General features: G+C 33.6%; 1 protein-coding gene across 2 annotated transcripts in view; it reads right to left on the bottom strand.

Annotated features, from left to right (window-relative positions):
* Positions 1-24,314, bottom strand: part of RMDN1 (regulator of microtubule dynamics 1) — a 49,285-nt gene continuing 24,971 nt past the window's right edge. Inside the window, exons 3-10 of one of the 2 annotated variants that reach the window (XM_046005116.1) lie at positions 23,593-23,689; positions 21,629-21,788; positions 12,629-12,718; positions 9,321-9,376; positions 8,411-8,498; positions 6,957-6,987; positions 4,256-4,389; positions 1-3,626 (exon numbers count right to left, since the gene is read on the bottom strand). In XM_046005116.1, the coding sequence (XP_045861072.1) occupies positions 3,576-3,626; positions 4,256-4,389; positions 6,957-6,987; positions 8,411-8,498; positions 9,321-9,376; positions 12,629-12,718; positions 21,629-21,788; positions 23,593-23,689 (707 nt within the window). In that variant the 3' untranslated portion in view covers positions 1-3,575. Of the gene's footprint in view, positions 3,627-4,255; positions 4,390-6,956; positions 6,988-8,248; positions 8,499-9,320; positions 9,377-12,628; positions 12,719-21,628; positions 21,789-23,592; positions 23,690-24,314 lie in introns of those variants that run through there. The other variant, XR_006818333.1, reaches the window with a different exon arrangement.

Here is a 24,314-nt window from a genome sequence, read left to right as displayed (position 1 = left end):
TATCAGAGAAGCCTTTTTACTGACTTGTTTACTCCTCAAAGGACAAAACAGTTGGACTATTCTCAGGGCCGTGCAGTGTGTCAGAACAAGGCATTCATTAAAAGTTCATGGCCGTTGGCAAAGTTATCCACACCTCCTTCTATTTCTTCCCAATAAACTTAAGGTACAGTAATGCCCAGGTACACACAGTCCAAAATAAGTTGTATGGTAAACACCACATGAAATTTAAAAAAAACACCAAAACCCTCAAATAACATAGAAGCAAAAATACACAACTGAAAAAGTAGCATCTCCTTAATTCCAAATTTTCTCTCCCAAATCTCAATCAAGAAGAATACAATCAGATAACTGCATTTAAAATTACTGGTAACAGTATATACTGTATGTATGCTCTTTCATCCTCACAACCTCAAAACAAGGTTTGATGTGTTTTCCTTTTTCTTTGTTGTAATGATACTTATTTTATAGATAAGTGAGTCATTTTTACAAAATCCATAGCTAGTTCACAGTCTGTGATTAAATGCTCAATTGGGAAAATTTTGCTATTAATGGAGAGCTTTCAGAATTTTTATAGAGTAAATCCAAATTTATTCTCGGTCCTCAAAGGAAGTAAACATATCCACAAGGCGAGGTAATTATAATTACCTATACAGCCCATGTCTGTAATATGTTTACAAGACAGACGACTACAAACTTAACGTTCACATCATGCATATGGGGAAATAAGCATCTCCAGCTAGCAGTCACATCTGGAACACACACAGTTAAGTAGGGACTGCACAGGAGGGAGAATAATGGGGTCCAAGGATTTGTTCCCAGAAGTAATAGGTCTCACTGTGAGTGAGGAAATGCCAAGAACCAGTGTAAGACCTGATGAATCAGACCCCTGGGAAGTCAAAAGGAAGAGACAAAGTGCACACAATCAGACTCTTAAGAATGTAAGGCATCTTGGCAAAGGGAGCTAGCTATCCCTTAGTTTATAAAGGGGGGAAAAGGGAAGATAATAGCTCTATAAATTAGGACCCAGCAACTGCACTCCTGGGTGCTGATATAACCTGTACCCAATGTTCATAGGAGTCAAAGACTGGAAACAACCTAAATAACCTTCAGTGAATGGTTATATGGGTACATTTATACGATGAAATATAATCAACAGTATAACGGAATCAACTGACTATATGCAGATGGATTTCAAAGAAATTACGTCAAATGAAAAACGCCAGTTCTCAAAAGGTCACATAATCTGATTCCATTTATATAACAGTCTTGAAATTAGTGGTTGCCAGGATTAGGGATGGTGGTAAGGAGGAAAAGTGGTGGATGGATGTGACCATAAAGGGCTAGCAGGAGGGATTTACACAATTTGGTGGAACAGTTCCATATCTTGATTGCAGCTGCAGTTTAAAAAAAACCACATATTGACAAAATTACATAGAACACATACACAAGTGAGGGCATTTAGAAGTAAAATCTGAGTAACATTTATGGGTTATACCAATTACCTGATTTTCAACTTGTAGGCAGAGGTTTACCTCTGGGACTGCTCTACTTTCTCCCCACTCCCAAACTTCCTATGAATCTATAATGATTACAAAGCAATATAGTTTTTTAAAAGCATTATAAAATATCAGAAGACAGACCCCACCCATAAAAGGCTTTATTACTGCAAGATACCTCATTTCACAAAAACTCCTTCATAGAGGTTATTCTTGAACAAATCAAAATCCTTCACCTCCCATTTGATACCTGGTATTGCAGGTAACACAAAACACACACAAACACACATCACCAGAAAATAACTGAAAGTCGCTCTAGAGAAAAAATGGAAAAAATTTCAGGTGAAGGTGCTCAAAACAGAAAAAAAAAACATTCTTTAACACAATATACTAATGAATTAAATGTAAGTAACTACCAAACAAAAAAAATCAAATTAAATTTAAAAAAAATCAAAATCAAATCAAATTAAAAATTAAAAAACTCAGAACCGGACAAACTACATGAAAATGTGAAATGCCTGCTGATTGAAATCAGGGGAAATAATGGAAGAAAAAGACAAACATCTCAAGTGAAGACAAAAGGTATCTGAGGAAGAAAACAAAGACGTGGAAGACACATTCAAAGAGCCAAGGAAATGAAACTGAAAGAGGTAAAAAATCAGAGAAGTGATAAAAAATTAGGCAAAGAAGATTGAATTACATAAAATTAATCAGAGTCACTGAAAAGATGAAACAGTGGTTCCCAAAGTGGGGTATGGTAAATCTGAAATAAGAGAGAATCTAAGATGACTGGCCTTTTCAAAAGTCAATGAATGGTGGGATTGAAAAAAAAAAAAATGGGAGAATTCTTCTAGATTTTAAAAAACTAAGGCTGAAAATCAAATATAATGTATGGTTGACTGGATCCTGGTTTTTAAAATTGGTAAGACATTTCCTGGGACATTTGAGAAAATACGAATATGGCTGGTATTAGAAGATGATTTTAAAGAATTACTGTTAACTTTTTGTTGTGCTAATGGGTTTTTGTTTGTTTAGAAGGATGTCCTTATTCTGAGACAATGCATGCTTAAGTACTTAGGGATGAAGTATGTTGTCTACAATTTCAAAAGTTTAGAAATACACACACACACACACATACACACAAACAGTAAAATATAGCTAAAGATTAGCAATTGGAGATGGATATAGAGAGTCCAGGACTTTCATTTTCCTTTTTGTTCAAAAATATTCATGGTAATACAAACAGCCCACACCCTTACGGTTCACTGTTAACTTTACAATTCCCAAATCCCTTGGGGGAAAACCTACCTATGCATGCACTCTTGATTTATCTAAGTGATTCAAAGGCTTCGAGATAATCCTTTTTATAAAACAGTTCTGCAGCCTCAAATAATACTGTCCTGCCTATGTAAAACATCTTCATTTCTATTTTACCCTTGAGTTCTGTGTTCCCTTCACAACATTAGGGAAGAGAATCTGGGCTTTGTCAAGTAACAAAATCAATCATTCACTTGTAAGACCATGTCACATTAAAAAAAAAAAAAAAACCAAAAAAAAAACACTCCATTTTCTGTCCTCTCCTGACTTAAGTTTTTTCCTTACACAGGTTGGTTCCAAGATCCATCATTTACTTTATACCAAGAACCCTCAACATCCTAACCTCCTAATTTTCACTGCACCTTCTCTGCAAGGTCTCAACTTTGCATCAGTACGATTTGGCAATGCACACCCCCAATGAGGCCTCTTCCACAAAGCTTTTTCTTCTCTTGATCTCCCATTCTGATGTGATCCATCTTCCTCAGAAATCTTGTACCACTTTTTATTGCTAATGTCCTAAATGTGCAATATCTCTGCCTCTGAGCCAGGGAGAAGTCTACCAATTTTTTGGTAATTATTTCTTTTGCCTTGTCTGTGAAGAAACTTGGAATTTTGTACATTTAATTTGTTAAATTAAGTGGTCACATTAAAGGAACTGAGAAAACAGCCATAGAACAGTTACAGTTCACATATTATCTTTGTAATTTCATGAAAAGGCAGTGTTTCTTAGATACTTTGTGGGCTTTCTTCTCTGAAAAATTCTCAATTCTTGTCACTGAAACCTGTAAGCAACTGAGCAGCTTCTGTCTGTATCTAAAATGGAAAAATATGTGTTATAAATAAACAGTATGGCATAGATATCAACTTGCAAAACCTAATAAGTTCATAAAGCGGGCTGTGGTTTCTAAGTGTTCCCACCAGGAGATAGCACATTATGAGAATAAAACTAAACAGGAACTGGGTGAGACTCTTAAGAGAATTCATCCACATCAGTACACATCACTTGTCTTTTATTTTAGAAATCTTATTTGATCTGGCATGTATGTCAAACAGGAATAAGGCAGCAAGTAATTCATAATCTCTATGACAGTAACTAAACATTATAGAAATTAACAGAAATGTTAATGAGTTCAATTCAAAACGAACAGTTTTCAACAAAATACATTTAGACAAAGTATACTTTTAAAGAAGTTCTTAATTCACCTTAATAGTCCCTCAACAGAAACCTATCTGCCTTTATTTACTTATTTTAAAGATTTTATTTATTTATTTGATAGAGATCACAAGTAGGCAGAGAGATAGGCAGAAGGAGAGAGGGGGAAGCAGGCTCAATGCGGGGCTCAATCCCAGGACCCTGAGATCATGACCCAAGCAGAAGGCAGAGGCTTTAACCCACTGAGCCACCCAGGCGCCCCTACCTTAATTTATTGGAGATATTTTACCTGTTTATCCTCCTCTGTGTGTGCCGGATAGTCCTTGGCTTTCATTAGCCAGAAGGCAGCAAGCTTTTTATTGTGTAACTTCAAATATGTCTTTCCTAAAAGCAGCAAGTTTTTGCTGTAGAAATTTGGATCCACTATACATAAGAAAGAAAAATTTATCTCAGATGAATAGTTGCTAATTTCTTCAGTCTAAATTCCAATAATATATTAGTGTGGTCATATAAGATTAGGCTAACTAGAATTCTCTTTTGTTCAACTACTCCAATCTCTAATATTAGTAAAGTACCATTTATTCAATGTCTCTTAATGTGCTAGGCATTCTATTACATTTCTCATTTTCATACAATTTTATAAAGTAGGTACTCCATTTAATAGATGAGAAACTGAAGTACCTGACAGAATGTATCCTCTATAAACAGGGGTTTTCTTTTTATTAATGTCTTTTATCACCTGCTATATCCTAATTACCTAGGACATAACATGGACCCAATACATACTTGCTGTATGAGCAAATGAAATCATGATATATATGCAGTTGACCCTTGAACAATGCACTTTTGAATTATGCACATCCAAATATATGCAGAGTTTTTTCCTCGTAAATACAGTAAAGTGCTGCAAACTGTATTTTCTCTTATTTTTAACATTTAATTTTCTCTAGCTTACTATACTGGAATATAGTCTATAACACATGGAACATACAAAATACATTTTAAACAACGTTTTTAAAGTTCTGGTCAATGGTAGAATATTTAAGGAGTTAGCTTTGAGGGGAGCCAAAATGCAGATTTTGGCTATTACATGCAGATTTTCAACTATGCAGGCAGCCATGTACCCCTTACCCATTGTTTAAGGGTCAGGTGTACATACATACATTTGATTAACATTTACTAAATGTGGGTTATATTTAAATACAGAGTTAACAAAGACTGTGTTCTTTTGAAATCCATCATGAAAAGGAGAGACAAAAGAGCATTAACTAAAATGTAACAGAAGAATGAAAGGGATGCTTTGACAGATGTACACATTTTAAAGTGCTATGAGAAACCAACAAGAAACTAACTCTTTAAGAAGTTAACATCTGGGCTGCCTTGGCAGCTGAACAGGACTTTAACAGAAAAAGAACATTCTTGGCCCAGAGAAAACGGAACAAAAAGCCTATGAAAGCATGGGGCTGTCTGACTAACTTCATTAATTCTTTACACAGATTCCTCTTATCAACTGGGACCTTCTATATTTAATGCATACTTTTCCCTGGATATAATTTATGGTTAACTCCATTTGTTCCTTAACCCAAAATTGTTTTACTTCTTTAATCTGAATGTATTTATGAGGTGTTGTGTAGATGTACTTAAGTTTCCTTAGGGTTCATGCACTCATCTGTTTAATATTCAGTCATTCAGCAAATTTAATAGCATTATGCTAAGCACTGAGGAAAACTGAGCAAAACAACAAAGTCCACATCATCCCCATATTTAGTCTTCGACATGTAAACAATACTCACAACTCACATACTCATACTACGGTGTGATAAGGGCTATGATGGGAGAAGTAACAGGTACTTAAGAGCCTAGAAGGAGCTTCTGAACCAGATATGGTCCATAAACAAAGACCACCTGGAAGAACTGACCTATAGTGTTAAAACTTCAAGGATGACTGGAGTTACTGACCATGTTTTTCTTAACACCCCAAACCCTTAATTCACTAAGGCTCTATTTCTACTTTGCAGTTATGCTTCTAAATCCCTTTGAGGACATTTTATTCCCAGATTCATATTCATGATATAAAAACTACTAATAGAAGAGGTCATCAGTAAAAGGCAGTAACAGAACAAGAATATATTACAAACAGGTTTAACATTCAGACACCACTCTTAAGAAGAAATTTAAAAAAAAAATTGCTTTGCTCTCCTAAAAGCATCTGAACAAGTCCATATGAGTAGGCTCTCTAATACACAGGCTTTCATCTTCTTCTAATTTTACAGAAATAGAATTGCAGTGATTTTTTTGGTGTATTTGGTAACATATGCTTATGTCCTTAATCTTCTAGTTTGTGCTACTAATATTAAAAAGGATGAACTTAGGATGGCTGATGTCAGTTTTGTACACTGGCCATTTCTTCAAAGCCAGAGTGACATGAAACTCTTCATAAAAGATGACAATATTTGCAACGAAGCAAAACTGGCTTGGTTTAAAAACAAGATTTCTCATCTAAATGCTTTTTAACGAGAAAGTGTAAATCTTAGGAAAAAAATTAAACTTTTTGTAATGTGACAGGGATTAACCAGACTTGATTTTATAATCACTTTACAAGATGTGCAATTATTGAATCCTTATGCTGTACACTGAAACTAATGTTAAATGTCAGTTATACCTCAAAAAAATTTTTTAACTAAACATTTAAATAAATTAATGATTCTAAATGGCTGTATAATCTTGAATAACACAGTTAATTTGTCAAAGCCTCCTCTCAGAAAGTTGAATCATATCAAATAAAGGACCATTCCAGAACTGTAGTTCTAAACTCCATAGCAGCCTACTTCTTACTCTGGTGATCTTTATAAAATAAAGACTAAAAATTGATAATGTTTAGTGCAAAGAGAAGTATATTAGAATAAGTAACATTTACGTTTTAAAAATGCCTATTATAAAGCACTCATATAATTTTAACTATATTAGTATATGAAATAGAAAAATGTTACCTTGCTCTGCCCTGTGAAAGTAGCCTAATGCCTGTTAAAAACACGAAGAGTCCAAACATAATGAAAACAGAATCAGTATTTAAAAAAACATTTCTTTAAAAGTCAGGAAGTAAATTAAAACATATTAAAATAAAGGTCAACTCATCAACAGTGAAAGTTAACACAGCAAAATTGGACGTTACTAGATCATCAGAGCACAGATTACAGGAGATGGACAACTTCTAGTAATAACTTGATTGCTGTTTAGAACTTGTACCAAACCAGCATCAAGTGCAGAGAAGAAAGAACATTATCATATGCAACTCAACTATTTTGATCCTTCTTAAGTCTTCACAGTCACTACCCGTAAAAACTTAGTAAAATCAAAAGCTAAATTCACTCAGTGATACATAGGTTGTACCAATAGACTTTTAAAAGTCCTTTATTATTGAAATTCAAACATAAAATGTTATTATGAGTCTGAAACTTCTTTTTATCCCACTTAAGCTGTTTTATAATGTATGATTTCCTAGAAACATAACTGATTTGTTATAATAGAGCCAACTGTCTTTTTTCCTTAGAATACATTATTTTTGATGATACATATTCCCAACTGTGTTCTGATTATTCAGCTAAATTTTTTATTTTTTTATTTATTAAAGATTTATTTATTTGACAGACATCACAAGTAGGCTGAGAGACAAGTAGAGAGAGAGAGGCGGAAGCAGGCTCCCCACTGAGCAGAGAGCCCGATGCGGGGCTCAATCCCAGCACCCTGGAATCATGACCCGAGCCGAAGGCAGAGGCTTTAACCCACTGAGCCACCCAGGCACCCCATCAGCTAAATATTTTAATATCAAATTCTACACCATAGCCTGCCAGATAATAAAAATAGCTCCTTGTCATGATACAAGTACTAGGAAAGCTTTTTCAGTGGCCTTATTTCCTTACTCTGAAAATTTTAGTGGTGTAAGTGTTTGCCCAGAAATCCCTTTCAAAGTTTTATTTTCAACAAAAAAAGCAAAAGTCCTTGAAACTATGAGCGTATAAGCCTTGCAACCCTGCTTTCGAAAAAAGTTATAAATTACTCTTCCTTTATCTATACAAATACACAATTTCCCAGGTAAATTACTGTTAATGTGTAGAACACATATCTAAAACTCGTGCTGAATTTATTCTATTTTATGACTTTTATATAGTGTAGATTTCAAACAGAAAACAATGGTAGATTTTAGGCATGAGCTATTACAGCTGACATTATACCAGAATCATCAGCCACTCACCTAAATAAAAAAAAAACAAAAACCACTCACCAGTCATAGATATAAGTATTAAGCCTTTGTGATAAGATAGCTGCACTGGATGGTTAGAAACATGCTCAAAGGTCTCACAGCTCAGAGCTGCAGATCTGGACACTGTAGAATGGCACTGCAGTTAAGAAATCAGTACTAACTTAACAAAGGACAGCACACTACCTCCTCATAGGTGGAACTAGGAGGAGTTGCAAACAGCACTTTAGCAATTCTTCTCTGATACCAAGGCATTTCAGCAAATGTGTAACACCTATAAAGCAATAAAATTAACAGACATCTCAGTTGCATCTTTTTTCCTCTTACAGAAAAACTAAGCATCTTAACAGATATAAAAGATAGTTTCTTCTGTTGGTATGTTTAAATAATTTGCACTTTACATAACATCCAGTAGGTTAATATTCCCAATGAATTACCCAGAGACTGATTTATATTGATCCATCAATTAGGATGTGTTTTCTGATTAAATATAAGTAAGCAACAGTACTAGTAATGAAAACACAGTATTTGTCATTCATCACTAAGTGCTCACTCTGTTCCAGGTGCTCAGTGATTATCTCTCATTTATTCCTTACAAGGAACTAAATAAGTTAGGATCATTACCCCTACCCATACCCATACCATTATTTTTTTAGGTAAGAAAAACTAACTCAGGGTAGTTTAAAAAAAAAAAAAACCAACAAAACTAAACATGGTATGTATAAATAACAATGGCAAAAACAATTTAAGTCTGCTTACTGAAAAGAGTGAGGCAAATGATTAACATCCAAAGATCTTGACAACTTTCTTTAGCCTTGTAAGTAAAAGCAGTCTTTCCTAACAAAAGGAATTTCAAAGTCTAGCAAAAATTTTAATGCCTTTTTCATTTTAACATATATTTCTAAATGATCTGAGTTACAATGGTTAACATGACCGCAATCAAACTTAGTGATACATCACAACTACTAGTTCATATAATGAACTGAACATTCATGAATGCCAAATACTTTTAAATACTTTACATCTTGTATTATATACTACAAAATAAAATCATATTAACTACCACTGAAATATTTATTTAAAGAAATGTTCTTACCAAATACCCATAAGGTGAATTGAGGTAGCATCTTTTGGGTTCAGTTCAATTGCTTTCTAATAAGAAATGAGAAAGTCAATCATATTTGTTTTCTAAACACAAATGAGTACTATGTTTGCTGAAAAAGTCATGATAAAAAATTTTTTTTGGCAACCCTGCATTTCAATTCTTCTATGATAATGCCATTTTTTCCCTCTCTTCATTCTTCAATGTGGTTAAATTCTTTTCAATACACTGTTAATGACTTGTATTAGAGTTAACGCTTATAAAGTTCAGCAACTAACAGGATTTACCAGTATGAGAAAAAACATGAAATTTTTAAATGAATCTGATTTTGAAAACTAATCTATAGTTCTCGATGTTTCTTCTAGATTAGAGGAAAAATAAGGAGGTTCTTTTTTGCAAGTTCTACATGAATACTGGATTAAATGGTATTCTTTCCTAAAAGGAGAACAAAGTACTTAATACTTCTACAAAGTATCTTTCTTTATGTACATTTTGTTCAACTTCATCTATACTCAACAAAGGAAAAAAAAAATACTACTTATTTATAGAATTTATTAGTAAAATAATTATGTACAATGTAAAATACATTGATAGTCTTCCTGATTTCAATTTACTATATGAAAGTCCTATGTGAATTAATGTGAAGCATAAACTACAGAACAACTTTAAAGCAAGTATTTCTCCTTTTATCCATTATTTTGTTGAAAGTCTCTGAGAAACATCTCAGATTAATGTTAATCCTATTAAAAATAAGAGATCCTTCTAAAAAATACCTGAGACCTCCTGTCTTGTGTTTTTCTGCAAACCCACATTTTCATTTCAGTCAGTAATGTGCGAGATACACATTTTGAAGTATTTGTATTGGTTACCAGTATGGTCTCTGAAGCTAGACTACCAGGGTTCAGATCACAGCTCCAAGTTTTCACCTTGGCAAGTTCTTTCTTCTTGCCATTCCTGAGTTTGCTGTTTTATAGAATTGATAGAGTAATATACCTACATTATAGAGTTGTGCTAAATATTAAATGAGCAAGTAACAGGAGGTACTTAACACAGTAATATCTTCTATAACCAGCATAATTTTACTTTTCAAAAGTACCACTTAATTTATTACTGATGCTGATGAATAGTAGCAGTAGTAGAGGTAATAGCTAGAATAAGGCTAATAACCAAGTATGACTTAGCAGAAATCTTGCTTCATTAATATGAATAAAGAATCAGCACTGACTTTACTTTTCCATTAAACAGTGATATGATTCATAGCAAAATATGTCTTAAAATATACACAACTTATACACTAAGAAACCTTTCCTAATTAGAGTTCCACTAGAAAGTTAAACCCTACAAAAAATTGTATGAATAACTGTTTTCTCCAATCTACCAAGAATGGTACAGAGCTAGTACCATTCTAGATGTAAGGGAGAGAAGTTAATTCAGAACATGCAGTGGATGGATGCCTCGGGGAATTTAATTTTCTTATGGGATGGGTTGAAAGGGACTACTCTCAAGCAAACACTTTCTTTTTTAATTTTTGCCATTAGTTTGTTTTCAAAACAATCCAAAGATAGGGGCACCTAGCTGGCTCAGTCAGAGGACCATGCTTGGGCCCCATGTTGGATGTAGAGATTACTTAAAATCTTAAAAAAACAACAAAAATAACCCAAAGATAATAATTCCTTATGACTTTAAATAATGGAATTAGGAATAATAGTATAAATGATCTTTTTAGTATGTAAATACTAAGTATTATCATTTTTTAAAATATACTTAATACATACACATTTGAGATCTGCAAAACATCAATTTTTTTTTTTTTTTTAAGATTTTATTATTTATTGACAGAGGGAGAAGCAGACTCCCTGCTGAGCAGAGAGCCCAATGTGGAGCTCAATCCCAGGACTCTGGGATCATGAACTGAGCTGAAGGCAGATGCTTAACCAACTGAGCCACCCAGGTGCCCCAAAATACTGTTTTGTTTTTTTTTAAATAATCTATAGCCTCTGTTTCCACTAATATATTTTCTGCAATTTTTTCATGATTTATATTGGAAGATATTTGTCATATATTCTACACACTATGGCACAATAACTCAGGTGATTTATTTAATGCCACTGAGCAAATTATGACATTTCACAGAATCTAAGATACCATGAAAATTACTACATATCATTTTTTTATCTATCACTAAAAAGAAAAAAGCATTGCCTATTAAAAGATACCACTGATTATATAACGCAATGTGATTTCAAAGGTCTTACAATGTGAAAAAGTTGCATATTATTAAACTGAAAAATATATATGTATATGCATACACACACGTACATATGTGTGTGTGTGTATATATACTACTGATGCCAGAATAAAAGCTAGGTCTCCTGACTCCCAGTCCAATGTTCTTTTCTATTACCCACTGGGTAAAACAGGAATTGAGACTATTACCATAAAATTCAGAAAAACTATTAGCTTATCTAGCATTCTTCTTATTAATGTTTCCATCATATTCTCTTCCTTTGTATTTTTGAGGTGGTCTACAATATTAAAAGAGAAATAAATAAGCTGAATTTTTAGTGGCAGTTTTTCCAGAGTTTTTGTTTAGTTTTGTTTAGGACAATGAGGTAGTGTACATGGTACATCATGAAATACACAAACTCCTGGAGAATATGTGACATCTAAGGAAGAACTTACTATAAAAGAAGTAACTTTAGGGGACATATTAAAACATAAAATACACAGAGATAATTATTGTAAACAGTACTATTACTATTGGGAGTGGTTTGTCAATTGGGTTTGATTTTATACCAGACCACACTTTGGGGTATTCAGGACCTCGTATAGTTCCCTCCCATATACTCTGGTCTTGGCCACATGACTTGTTTAGGTTCACAGGATATTACCAAGTGTGATGCAAAACAGAAGGTTGATAAAAGTCTGCACATTGGAATTTTATCTTGGAATGCTCATTCTTGGAAGCCAGCTACCATGCTGTAATGAAGCTGGGGCTAGACTACTAAATAATGCGATGGAAAATGGAGAGAACCCATCATATCAGAGACCATCTTGTACATTCTGTCCCAGCTGAAGACTGAGGTGAAGGCAGCCATCTGCATGACCTCAGCTACACCAAACAGACCAGAAGCACCACTACAGAGTTAACACACAAAATTTTGAGAAATAAGCCGTCACTGCATTAGACAGTGATTTAGTTTAGTGATTTAGTGATTAGTTTTAGGTGATTTGCTATACAGCAATAGATAAGTAAAACAAATTTATTTAAAAAGCTAATTACTTTTAAAATTTATCAGTACCTCAAAATGCTCCTTGATAACATAGGCATTTGCAATTTTAGCCTTGATACCTTCATAATCTCCAACATCACTAATACAGATTGCATACCACTAAAAACAGAAGGAAAAAAATGTAAGAATAATAATACTCTACTAATATTGCATTCAATACAAGGTAAAACTGAATATTCCTCAGTAGTCATTCTCATTAAGCAAAAACTCACAACCTTGAGATCAAGGTTGGAAATATATTAGGCTGTAAAACAATCTCAAGTTTTAAAAGATAGAAACCAGAGTATGTTCTCTGACCACAGTGAAACGAAAGTATTTTAATAAAAGAAGGGAATCTGGATAATTCACAATTATGTGGAAATTTAAAAATTCCTAGGATAGCTTAGTTGGCTAAGTGTCCTACTCTTGGTTTCAGCTCAGGTCATGATATCGGGGTCATGAGACCAGATGAAGCCCTGCGTCCGGCTCTGTGCTCAACAGAGTCTGCTAGAGATTCTCTCTTTCCCTCACCCTTTGCCTCTTCCCCATCTCACTCACTCGCTCTCTAATAAACAATTCTTTAAAAAAAAATTTTAAAAAACCTCACATTCCTAAATAACCAATGAGTCAAATAAATCACAAGGAAAATTTAAAAATCCCTTGAGAAGAACAAAAACAATACAACATAATAAAACTTAAGGGATTCAGCAAAGTTGTATTCAGAAGGAAACTTATGGCTATAAATGCCTACCTTAAAGAAAGTTATTAGTCAATAACTTCACCTTAAGAAATTAGGAAAAGGGGGTGCCTGGGTGGGCTCAGTGGGTTAAGCCTCTGCCTTCGGCTCAGGTCATGATCTCAGGGTCCTGGGATCAAGCCCCGCATCAGGCTCTCTGCTCAGTGGGGAGCCTGCCTCCCCCCTTCTCTCTGCCTGCTTCTCTGCCTACTTGTGATCTCTCTCTCTGTCAGATAAATAAAATCTTAAAAAAAAAGAACTAATAAAAGAAGACCAAACTAACCCAAAGTAAGCAGAAGGAATGGAATAGTAAAGGTTAGAGTGGAATAAATAAAATACAGGAAAAATGAAGAGTAGCAAAACCAAATTAATTCTCTGAAAGGATCAACAAAATTTACAAGCCTTTAGCTAAACATAAAAAGAAAAATTAATAAAATGAGGACTCAAAGAATACATATATTATTACTAACCTCAGTAGTAAATCTAGGAATAAAAAAGATTAAAAGGGAGTAGTAGCAACAACTGTACGGGAACACATTAAGTGATCTACCAAACATGAAAAAATTCCTACAAACAAGAAACAATCCAATTGACTTAAGAATAAACAAAAAATCTGACAAACAAATAATAAGTGATACTACAGAGTTAGTAATCAAACGAATTTCCAACAAAGCAAACACCAGGATCTGATGGCTTCACTGACAAATTCTACCAAATGCTTAAAGAAAATTAACACCAAGCTTCTCTAAACGCTTTCAAAAAACAGGAAAACAATGAGCATTTCTTAAATATTCTCTGACACCAGTGTTACTGATACCAAAACCATCACAAAACATCACAATAAAACAGTTGCAAAAATTCTCAATAAAATACTAATAAATTGGGGCGCCTGAGTGGCTCAGTCGTTAAGTGGCTGCCTTCGGCTCAGGTCATGATCCCAGAGTCCTGGGATCGAGCCCCGCATCGGGCTCTCTGCTCCGCAGGGAGCCTGCTTCCTCCTCTCTCTCTGCCTGCCTCTCTGCCTACTTGTGATATCTCTCTGTCAAATAAATAAATAAATAAAAATCTTAAATAAAAGAATATTTAAAAAAAATACTAATAAATTGAATTCAGCAGAACATTAAAAAGATCATTCACCACAATGAAGTGGGATTTGTCCCTGGAATGCAAGAATAATTCAACATACATGAATCAATCAATGTGATCCATCACATTAATAGAAAAAAAATCTTATGATCATTTTGATACAGAAAAAACATTAAGACAAAACTTGACATCCATTCATGGTAAGAACTCCCAATAAGTTGAATTAGAGACAGAAGGAACATATCTAAACAAAATAAAGACCGCATGTGTTAAATCCACAACTACCATCACATTCAATGATGAAAAGTTGAAAGTTCCTCTAAGACCAAGAAAAAGACAAGGGTGCTGGTTCTCACTCTTACCACTCTTATTCGACACAGTACTTGAAGTCCACCTAGAGCAATCAGGCAAGAAAAAAAATAAAAGATATCAGATTTGGAAAGGAAGAGGTAAAAATGCCTCTATTTGCACATGACATGATTTTATACATAAGAAGTCCAAAAGACTCAACAAAAAAAGCCTTTTGATCAATGAATTCAGTAAAGCTGCAGGATATAAAATTAACATGCAAATGTCAGTAGCAATTCTATAACCTAACAACAAATTTTCTGAAAAAGAAATAGTTCCCATTTATAAGAGGATCAAAATCAAACAGGAATAAATTTATATAAGAAGATGAAAGATCTCTACTCTGAAAACTTCAACATGATACTGAAAGAAATCAGATTTAAGTAAATGGAAAGATAACCCACGTTCATGTACTGTAAGAATTAATATTGTTAAAACAGCAGTACTACCAAAAGCCATCTATAGACTCAATGCAATCCCTATCAAGATATCAATGACACTTTTTACATAAGTAGGAAAAAAACACCTAAAACTTATAGAGAACCACAAAAGACCCAGAATAGCCAAAGAAATCCTGAGAAAAAAGAACAAGCTAAACTACAAAGCTACACTCACTGAAACAGCACAGTATTGGCATAAAAACAAATAGACAAATGGAACAGAACTGAGAACCTAGAAATACATCCAAGAACATATAGTCAGCTAATATTTGACAAGGGAGTTAAGAATATTCAATTGAGAAAGGGCAGACTACAAAAATGGCACTGGATTATTGGAGATTCACATGTAAAGGAATAAACTAGACACATCTCATACCACTCACAAAAAGTAACTCAAAATGAGGTAAAGGCTTATATTTAAGACCTGAAACTATGAAACTCCTGGAAGAAAACAGGAATAAAGCCTCTTGACATGGGTCTCGGTAATGATTTTTTGGATATGACATCTAAATCACAGGCAACAAAATAAAAAACAAGTGGGACTACATCAAGCTAAAAAGCTTCAGCAAGGGAAAAGAAACCATCAACAAAATGAAAAGGCCTACCAAATGGGAGAAAATATTTATAAACAATATATCTAATACAGGTTTAATACCTGAATTACAATTCATATAAATTACGTACAATTCAATAGAAAAAACCAACACAATTTAAAAATGGGCAGAGGACCTAAACAGACATTTCTCCAAAGAAGATATTAGAGAGGCCAACAGAAGATGCAGAACATCAATAGTCATTAAGGAAATGCAAATTAAAATAGCAATGAGGTATCACCTCATACCTGTTAGAATGTCCATCATCAAGAGATAAATGCTGGCGTGGATGTGGAGAAAGGGGAACCCTCATGCACTGCTGGGATTCTAAACTAGGACAGCCAATCCTCAAAAATTAAAAATACAATTACCATATGATCCAGCAATTCTACTTGGAATTTATAAAAAACAAAAAATGAAAACACCTACTTGAAAAAATATCTGCAGCTCTATGTTCATAGTTCATTTGCAATAGCTAAAATGGAAACAACTTAAGTACAGATCAACAAATGATGGATAAATTAGTTGTGCTGTGTGTATACACACACATACACAAACAATGAAATATTATTCAACCATAAAAAATAAGGAAATCCTGCCATTTGCAACAATATGGAGGGACTCTGAAGGCATTATGCTAAGTGAAATAAAAATACTGTATGATCTCATTTACATGTAGAATCTTAAAAAAAAAAAAAAAATCGTTAAGACTTGTGCTTACCAGAGTTAGAGAGCTGGGGGACGAGGAATTGGAGAAAGGTGGTCAAGAGGTATGAACTTCCAGTTATAAGATAAATACAGTTGAACAACACAAATTTAAACCATGCAAGAGCCACTTATACACAAATTTCTTGTGAGAAATATAGTAATGTAAATCTATTGTCCTTTTCATTTCTTTTGGAATAGTCTCTTTTTTGTAACTTTATAAGAATACAGTATGTAAGACATACAAAATATGTACTGATTATTTATGTTATCAAAGCTTCCAGTCAACAGGTTATTATAGTTGTGTTTTGGGGGAGTCAAAAGTTCTATGTGGATTTTCAACGCACAGGAATCAGCACTCTTCTCCCCATGTTGTTTAAGGGTGAATGGTATTATGGATGTAATGTACAATGTGAAGACTATAGCTAATACTGAAATATGATATAATAGGAAAGTTCATAAGAGAATAAACCCTAAGAGTTCTCATCATGAGGGGAAAATTTTTTTCTTTCTTTCCTTTTCATCACATCTATATTAGAAGATAGGCATCAGCTGAACCTACTGTAGTAATCATTTCACAGTATGTGCAAACCAAGCCATCATGCTGTATGCCTTAAACTTATAATAATGTATGTCAATTCTTTCCCAATAAAATCAGAGGAAAAAAAAAAGAACTAAAGAGTAGTATCTCTTATGATGCAGAATTCAACAAAATAATGGCAAGTTGAATTCAGCAGCAAATGAAAAGGATTACACAACATGACCACAGGGGATTTATCCCAAAATACAAGGGTGGATTACCATATGAAAATTAAATAATGCAAGACACCACATTAATAGAATGAAGGGGGGGGGACCAACATGATCATCTCAACAAACAGAAAAAAGTATCTGACAAAAATCCAACACCCTTTCATGACAAAAACACTCAACAACTAGGAATGGAAGGGAACTTTCTCAATCAATAAAGAGCATTTATGGAAAACCCACAGCTAACATCATAGCAAATGGTGAAAGCCTAATAGCTACCCTCCTATAATCAGGGACAAGACAAAGATATTCACTCTTGTCACTTCTCCTCAACAATGTACTGAAGTTCTAGCTAGGGAAATTGAGCAAGATACAGAAATATTAGGTGTCCAGATTGGAAAAGAAAAAAAACCATGGATAATTTATAAACATGTTGATAATATAGAAAATAACTAAGTAATCTACAAAACAACTAATAGAACCAATAAATGAGTTAAGCAAAGCTACAGGACATAAAATTAATATACATTAATATGCAAGTATTAGTTACACTCCTATATGCTAGCAAAATAATCTGAAAATGAAATTAAGAATTCCAATAGCATCAAAAAGAATAAAGAATAAATTTAAATCCAAAGAAGTACAAGACTTGAAGACTGAAAATTACAAAACAGTGTTGAAAGAAGAAAAAGATCTAAATAAATGGACAGACAACATGTATCTGTGGAGGAAGACATAATGCTGTTAGGATGGCAATACTCCTCAAACTAATCTACAGATTCAGTATAATCCCTATCAAAAACCCAACTGGCTTCTCTGCAGAAATTTACAAGCTGATCCTAAAATAAGTATGGAAACTGAAGGAACTCAGAATGGTCAAAACAATCTTGAAAAAGAAGAGCTAGAAGACTCACAGTTCCTTATTTCAAAACTTACCACAATGCTATAGTAATCAAGACACTGTGATACTGGTACAAAGACAAACAGGTCTACACTCAGACAAATGAAATTGAATTGAGAATTCAAAAATGAACTTAACACATTTATGTTCAACTGATTTTCATCAAAGATGAAAATGGAGAAGGAATAGTCTTTTCAACAAATGGTGCTAGGACAACTATATATCTATATGCAAAAAAATGAATTTGAACTCCTATCTCAACCATGTATAAAAGCTAACTCTTTTAAGGATCAAAGACCTAAATATAAGAGCTAAAAAGTACAGAACTCTTAGAAACAGACATAGATGAAAATCTATGTTTTTTAGATATGACATCAAAAGCACAAGCAATCAAAGAAAACTAAACTGGACTTCCTCAAAATTAAAAAAACTTGTGCATTAAAGCTCATCATCAAGAAAGTAAAAAGACAATGCATGGAATGGCAGAAAATATGTGCAAATCATGTATCTAACCAGAGTCTAAATGCCAGAAAATATTCTTAAAACTCAACAATAAAAAGACAAACCTAGTTGAAAAAAACCTAGTTGAAAAAACAAAGAATGTGAATAGACATTTCTGCAAAGAAGATATACAAATGTCCAATAAGCACATGAAAAGATGCTCAATATAATTACTCATTAGGAAAACATAAATCAAAACCATACACTTCCCACCCACTACTTTTAATTTTTTTTAGTGGATAATTACAAGTGTGACCAAGGGTGTGGAGAAACTGGAACCCTTACACATTGCTAGTGGCAATGTAAAATGATATAGGTCCTTTGAAGAACAATTTGACAGTTCTTCCGAAAGAATTACACGGGGTACCTGGGTGGTTCAGTTGGTTAAGTGTCTGCCTTCAGCTCAGGTCATGATCTCAGGGTCGTGCAACTGAGCCCTGCATCAAGCCCCCTGTGCATTCAGCAGGGAGTCTGCTCACTTCCTCTCTCTTTCTGAACCCCAAAATAAATAAATCTTTTAAAAAAAAAATAGAATTACATATGACCCAGCAAATCCATTCCTAGACATAAACTCAAAAGAACTAAAAACAGGTATTTAAAAAATACTTATACTTGGATATATATTTATACTATAAACAATAGCCAAAAGTGTGGAAATAACCCAAATGTCCATCAACTAATCAATGGGTTAAGAGAATATGGTATATCCATACAAAGGAATGTTTTTCTTCATAAAAAGGAATAAAATATTGATGCATGCTATAATGTGGATGGACTTCAAAAACATGGTAAGTGAAAGATGTCTAAACACAAACACAAACTAATCCCATACTGTATGATGCTATTTCTATGAAATATCCTGAGGAGGTAAAGCCATAGACACAACAAGCAGATTAGTGATTGCCAGGGGAATAAGAGGGAACAGAGAGTGACTATTTGGACTTAATGGGTTTCCTTCTGGGGTGATAAAAATGTTCTGGAACTAGAGGTAATGATTGTACAACACTATGAATATATTAAATGTCACTGTATTGTGCACTTACAAAATGGGTGATTTTATGCTGTGTGAATTTACCTCCATAAGAAAAGAAGTAAAAGCAAATGTTCACACAAAAACTTGTATACAAGTTATATACAATTGTATATAACAGCCAAAAAGTGGAAATACCCCAAATGTTCACCAGCTGATGGATAAACAAAACTGGTATATCCATACAATGGAATATCAAGTACTGTCACATACTCAATATGGATGAACCCTGACAATATTATTATGCAAAGGGAAGGAAGCCAGACCATACAGGCCACCTACTGTAATTCCATTTATATGAAATGTCTAGAATAGGAAAATTCATTGGGACATAAAGTAGATTAGTGCTTACCAGGGGACAGGTGCAGGGGAGAATTAGGATTAACTGGCAGAAGGTATAGGGTTTGTTTTGGGGATAACAGAAATATTATGGAATTAGTGCTGATGGTTGCACAACACAGGGAAAATGTGAAAAACCACTGAAGTATATGCATTACAATGATGAATTTTATATAATGTGAAGTACATAAGTAAAACTAAAAGCAAGATTTCATCACCTGTTTACACGTACATGTTAAATATAAAGACACTTAAAAGTAAAAGGACAGAGAAGGATATCACATGCTAACATTAAGCAAAAGAAAACAAGAGTTGCCATGTTAGTATTAGACAAAGGGGAAGATAAAAAAATAAGGGGGATCATTTTACAGTAATAAAGAGGTTAATGCATCAAGAAAATATAATAATCCTAAATGTTTATATTCCCAATAGAAACCTTAAATTGCATGCTGCAAAAATTAATAAAACTGCAAAGAAACAGGAGCAACTGGGTGGCTCAGTGGGTTAGGCCTCTGCCTTCAGATCAGGTCATGATCTCAGGGACCTGGGATCGAACCCTGCATCTGGCTCTCTGCTCAGCAGGGAGCCTGCTTCCCCCTCTATCTCTGTCTGCCTCTCTGCCTACCTGTGATCTCTCTGTCAAATAAATAGATAAAAATCTAAAAAAAAAAAAATGCAAAGAAACAGACAAACCTACAATTATACTTGGACATTTCAATGTGTCTCTAAATAATTTATAGAACAAGTAGATAGAAAATCATAAAGGATACAAAAGATATGAACAACACCACCAACCAAACTGACCTGAATGACATTTATAAAATACTCCCAACAATAGCTGAATAAACATTCTTTTCATGTGCACAAAGAACACTTAACAAGGTGGACCATATTCTGGGCCATAAAATAAATCTCAACAAATTTAAAGAATCCATATCTATTTTATTTTTAATAAAAACCAGTATTAGTGGGGTGTTGAGGGAGACTGGCCCCTAAAGGGAGCATTTGGAAATGGGTGGAGATGAAATTTGGTTGTCACAATGACTTGGTAGATGTACTGAGAATAGTCCAACATCATAAAGTGATGTCCTAATAACAAAATACCAATAATGTCCCATGTGTCTCCAGAGTGCCAATTGAAAAGCATCGTTCTAAATCAGTTAGTAAATTCAAGAACTAGCAGAGTTACATGTGAAAGTTATACCAGCTCTTAGCTGTCCAACTGCTCTATTCTCACCTCTACATAAAAATATAATGTACTATATAAAATATACAAAATATATAATGTAAGGAAAATGAGTAAACATTTGTCAAATCCTTATATTACTAGGAATAAAGACATAGGCAATTCATGAAACTAACACTTTCGTTTAAAAATAAGCATTCACAAAAGTAATTTATCAACACACTAATGAAGTTATAATAAATGTTCAAGAATACAAAGAAAAAAAACTATATCCTTTTGAAAAAATGTTATAAAGATAAATTTCTTTAAAATAGACAGATTTTCTTTCCTCTATAAATTAGGAATAATAAGTAAGTATAGACCAATGTACCTACCTCTCACATGGTAAACAGTTGCATTACTTTAAGCCCCTCACCTTATGAGCTGCAAAACTGGATTCATTTTTTTCTAGTGCTCTTTTTGCATACTCTAGGGCTTCATAGATCAGGAGTTTTTTCTCCTCTTCTGAAGTCCCACTAAGCTGAGCTATATCACGTGATGCCCGTGCCAATCGCCACAGTAACTCTGCATCTTCACTAATTTGAAATAAATATAAAATAACCATTTTAGCTCATATTTAAAACCTGCTAAAAGTCACATCACTAATGAATACATGTAATGGTCTTTCAGGTCAGTGAAGATATAGCAGTATCAAAAGCCATTATTCATAATGTTGTATTTTCACATAAAAACTTTATTTGCTAACATTTCCTACAAAATATCCAGTATTATACATAAATATTAACTCTCCTATATCATCTAAAATACTAACTTCCTGGGACACCCAGGTGGCTCAGTCATGTAAACGTCTGCCTTCAGCTCAGATCATAATCCCAGGGTCCTGGGATGCAGGCTCCCTGCTTCTCCCTCTTCTTCTGCTGCTCCCCAACCCCTGCTTGTACTCTCTCACTCTCACTCTCTTCTCAAGTGAATAAATAAAATCTCTAAATAAATAAAATACTAACTTCCTTAGAATGAATTCTTCAAACATTTGCACTACAAAATTCAACATATAACTTAAGGCTTGAGACACTTCAGACAACTCACTAACTGGTTCAGATAGTATCATAAAATCCACAAACTTTGGAGAGCAGGTCATGCTCTACAAAACAAAACTGCTATATCCCAAGCCCCAAATATAGTAACTGGCACATAATTGGTGTATGGTAATTATGTGTTAATAAATAAATGATTGAATATAACAGAATCTCAAAATAAATCTTATGTTTGAATGTGTCACCCATGCCATGATGCATGGAAATATTTGAAGGGCACTAGACTCCATGAAGAATTTCCATAGGAATATACTTATATAAAATAAGATATGGTTAATAAATAAAACAGTAATCACAATTAAGAGTTAGAAATGTTTTTAAAAACATTAAAACTCCTTTTTATCCTTTTTATTAAATGTTTGCTTTAAGCCCATTATATATTTAACAAAAATGGTAGTCACATAAAATTTTCAAACTAAAGGTAGCAATAGTGTATTTATAATTAAATAAAGATGGAGTAACTATCTTACAACTTACTTTTCAAGTAATTACTGAATTGTCTATAAAATGCCAAACATGACACTACAAATAACTAAGGGGAAAATGGAGAAGAAAAAGTGGATCTATAGATATTTAAGAAGCAAAATTGATGGGTCATGAACAGAAAACTGATCTTAGGAATCTAAGAAAGGTAGCTGAAAATGACAACATTTTTAGTTTAGGATTAGGTAGATTTGTGATCCGGAAATGCCAATTTAGCCTCATTAAACCTATATTATAGGGCAGAATGTCCTTCCACCTACATTTTCCCAAAAATTGACTGCACACTGATACTCTCGACTAATGTAATAATGTAATCTAGATACTAAATCTATATACCATGTTATTTAATACTAAAAATGGAAAAAGAAGGTATTTTTAGTTTCTCTAAAAAACTGCTTCTAAAGTGATAAAGTGATACACAATACTATACAATGATGCCATACAAACATCCCAATTCATTTACATCTTATGTCAATAAGAAATTCACTTAAAAAATGAGAAATATACAATATAGATAACCATATATTCAACAACTACCTCATATGATCCAAAGCAAAATAACAAAAAATACTTCAATATTCCACTAAAATGAGTAAGGAGAATCACTTTTTCTAAATCGATGAGATACATGTGACACTTGTGAATCATTTACTGAAGGAATACATTATAAATTAAACTCTAAAAACTTTGCAGTAAAAACTTCAAAAATTATAGAAATTTCGAGCACCAGGAATCATTTTAATTGTTAAATAACATAAATTTTGAGGAAAGTGCAAACCCAGGCTTATCATACATTGCCTACCTTTCCTTGTATTGGGTCAGCAACTGATAAAGTTTTTCTGTTTCTCCACTCTCATATAGGTAGTCTGCTTGCTCAAGAATTTCTTCGACTCTGAAGACTAAAAATGAAACAAAGACACAATAAAGTAGGCTTTTCCAAGCCAAACGGCAACAAATCTAAGAAACATTTTCATATATAAGCAAAAGAAATTAGATATAAAAATCACCTAAAAATAAGGATCAGAAATTCTGAAGAATCTAGATGTAAGTGTAGTAGAGATAAAGATGAAGCTGTCACAGTAAGTGACTTATTGAAACCACAAAAATTTAAAAAATTAGAAAACTTATTGTGGAAATAACCAAATATGATACGTTTTCAAATATGAAGCAATTTCTTGTGAGGAATTTATGGTACCCTTACCCTCCACACAACCTCTTTGTTGTTGCTAAGTGTCATCCATTGCAGAAAATAATGATATACATTTCCAGCACTGAAAATTATTAATTTGCAGGGAGTGCACCATACTGTTTCACTAGATTCTCTTTATGACCTAACTTATCAGTGTTATGGAAAAAGAGTCAAATTTATCATCGAGGAGTGCCTGCGTGGTTCAGTTGGTTAAGTGGCTGCCTTTGGCTCAGGTCATGATCTCAGGGTTCTGGGATCAGGCCCCATGTTGTCATGGTTGGGCTCCCTGCTCAGTGGGGAGTCTGCTTCTCCCCTCTCCCTCAATTCCCTTCCTC

Source organism: Meles meles, chromosome 1 (assembly GCF_922984935.1).
Source record: "Meles meles chromosome 1, mMelMel3.1 paternal haplotype, whole genome shotgun sequence".
Classification (NCBI taxonomy): domain Eukaryota; kingdom Metazoa; phylum Chordata; class Mammalia; order Carnivora; family Mustelidae; genus Meles; species Meles meles.
This window is presented reverse-complemented; position numbering and strand designations above follow the sequence as displayed.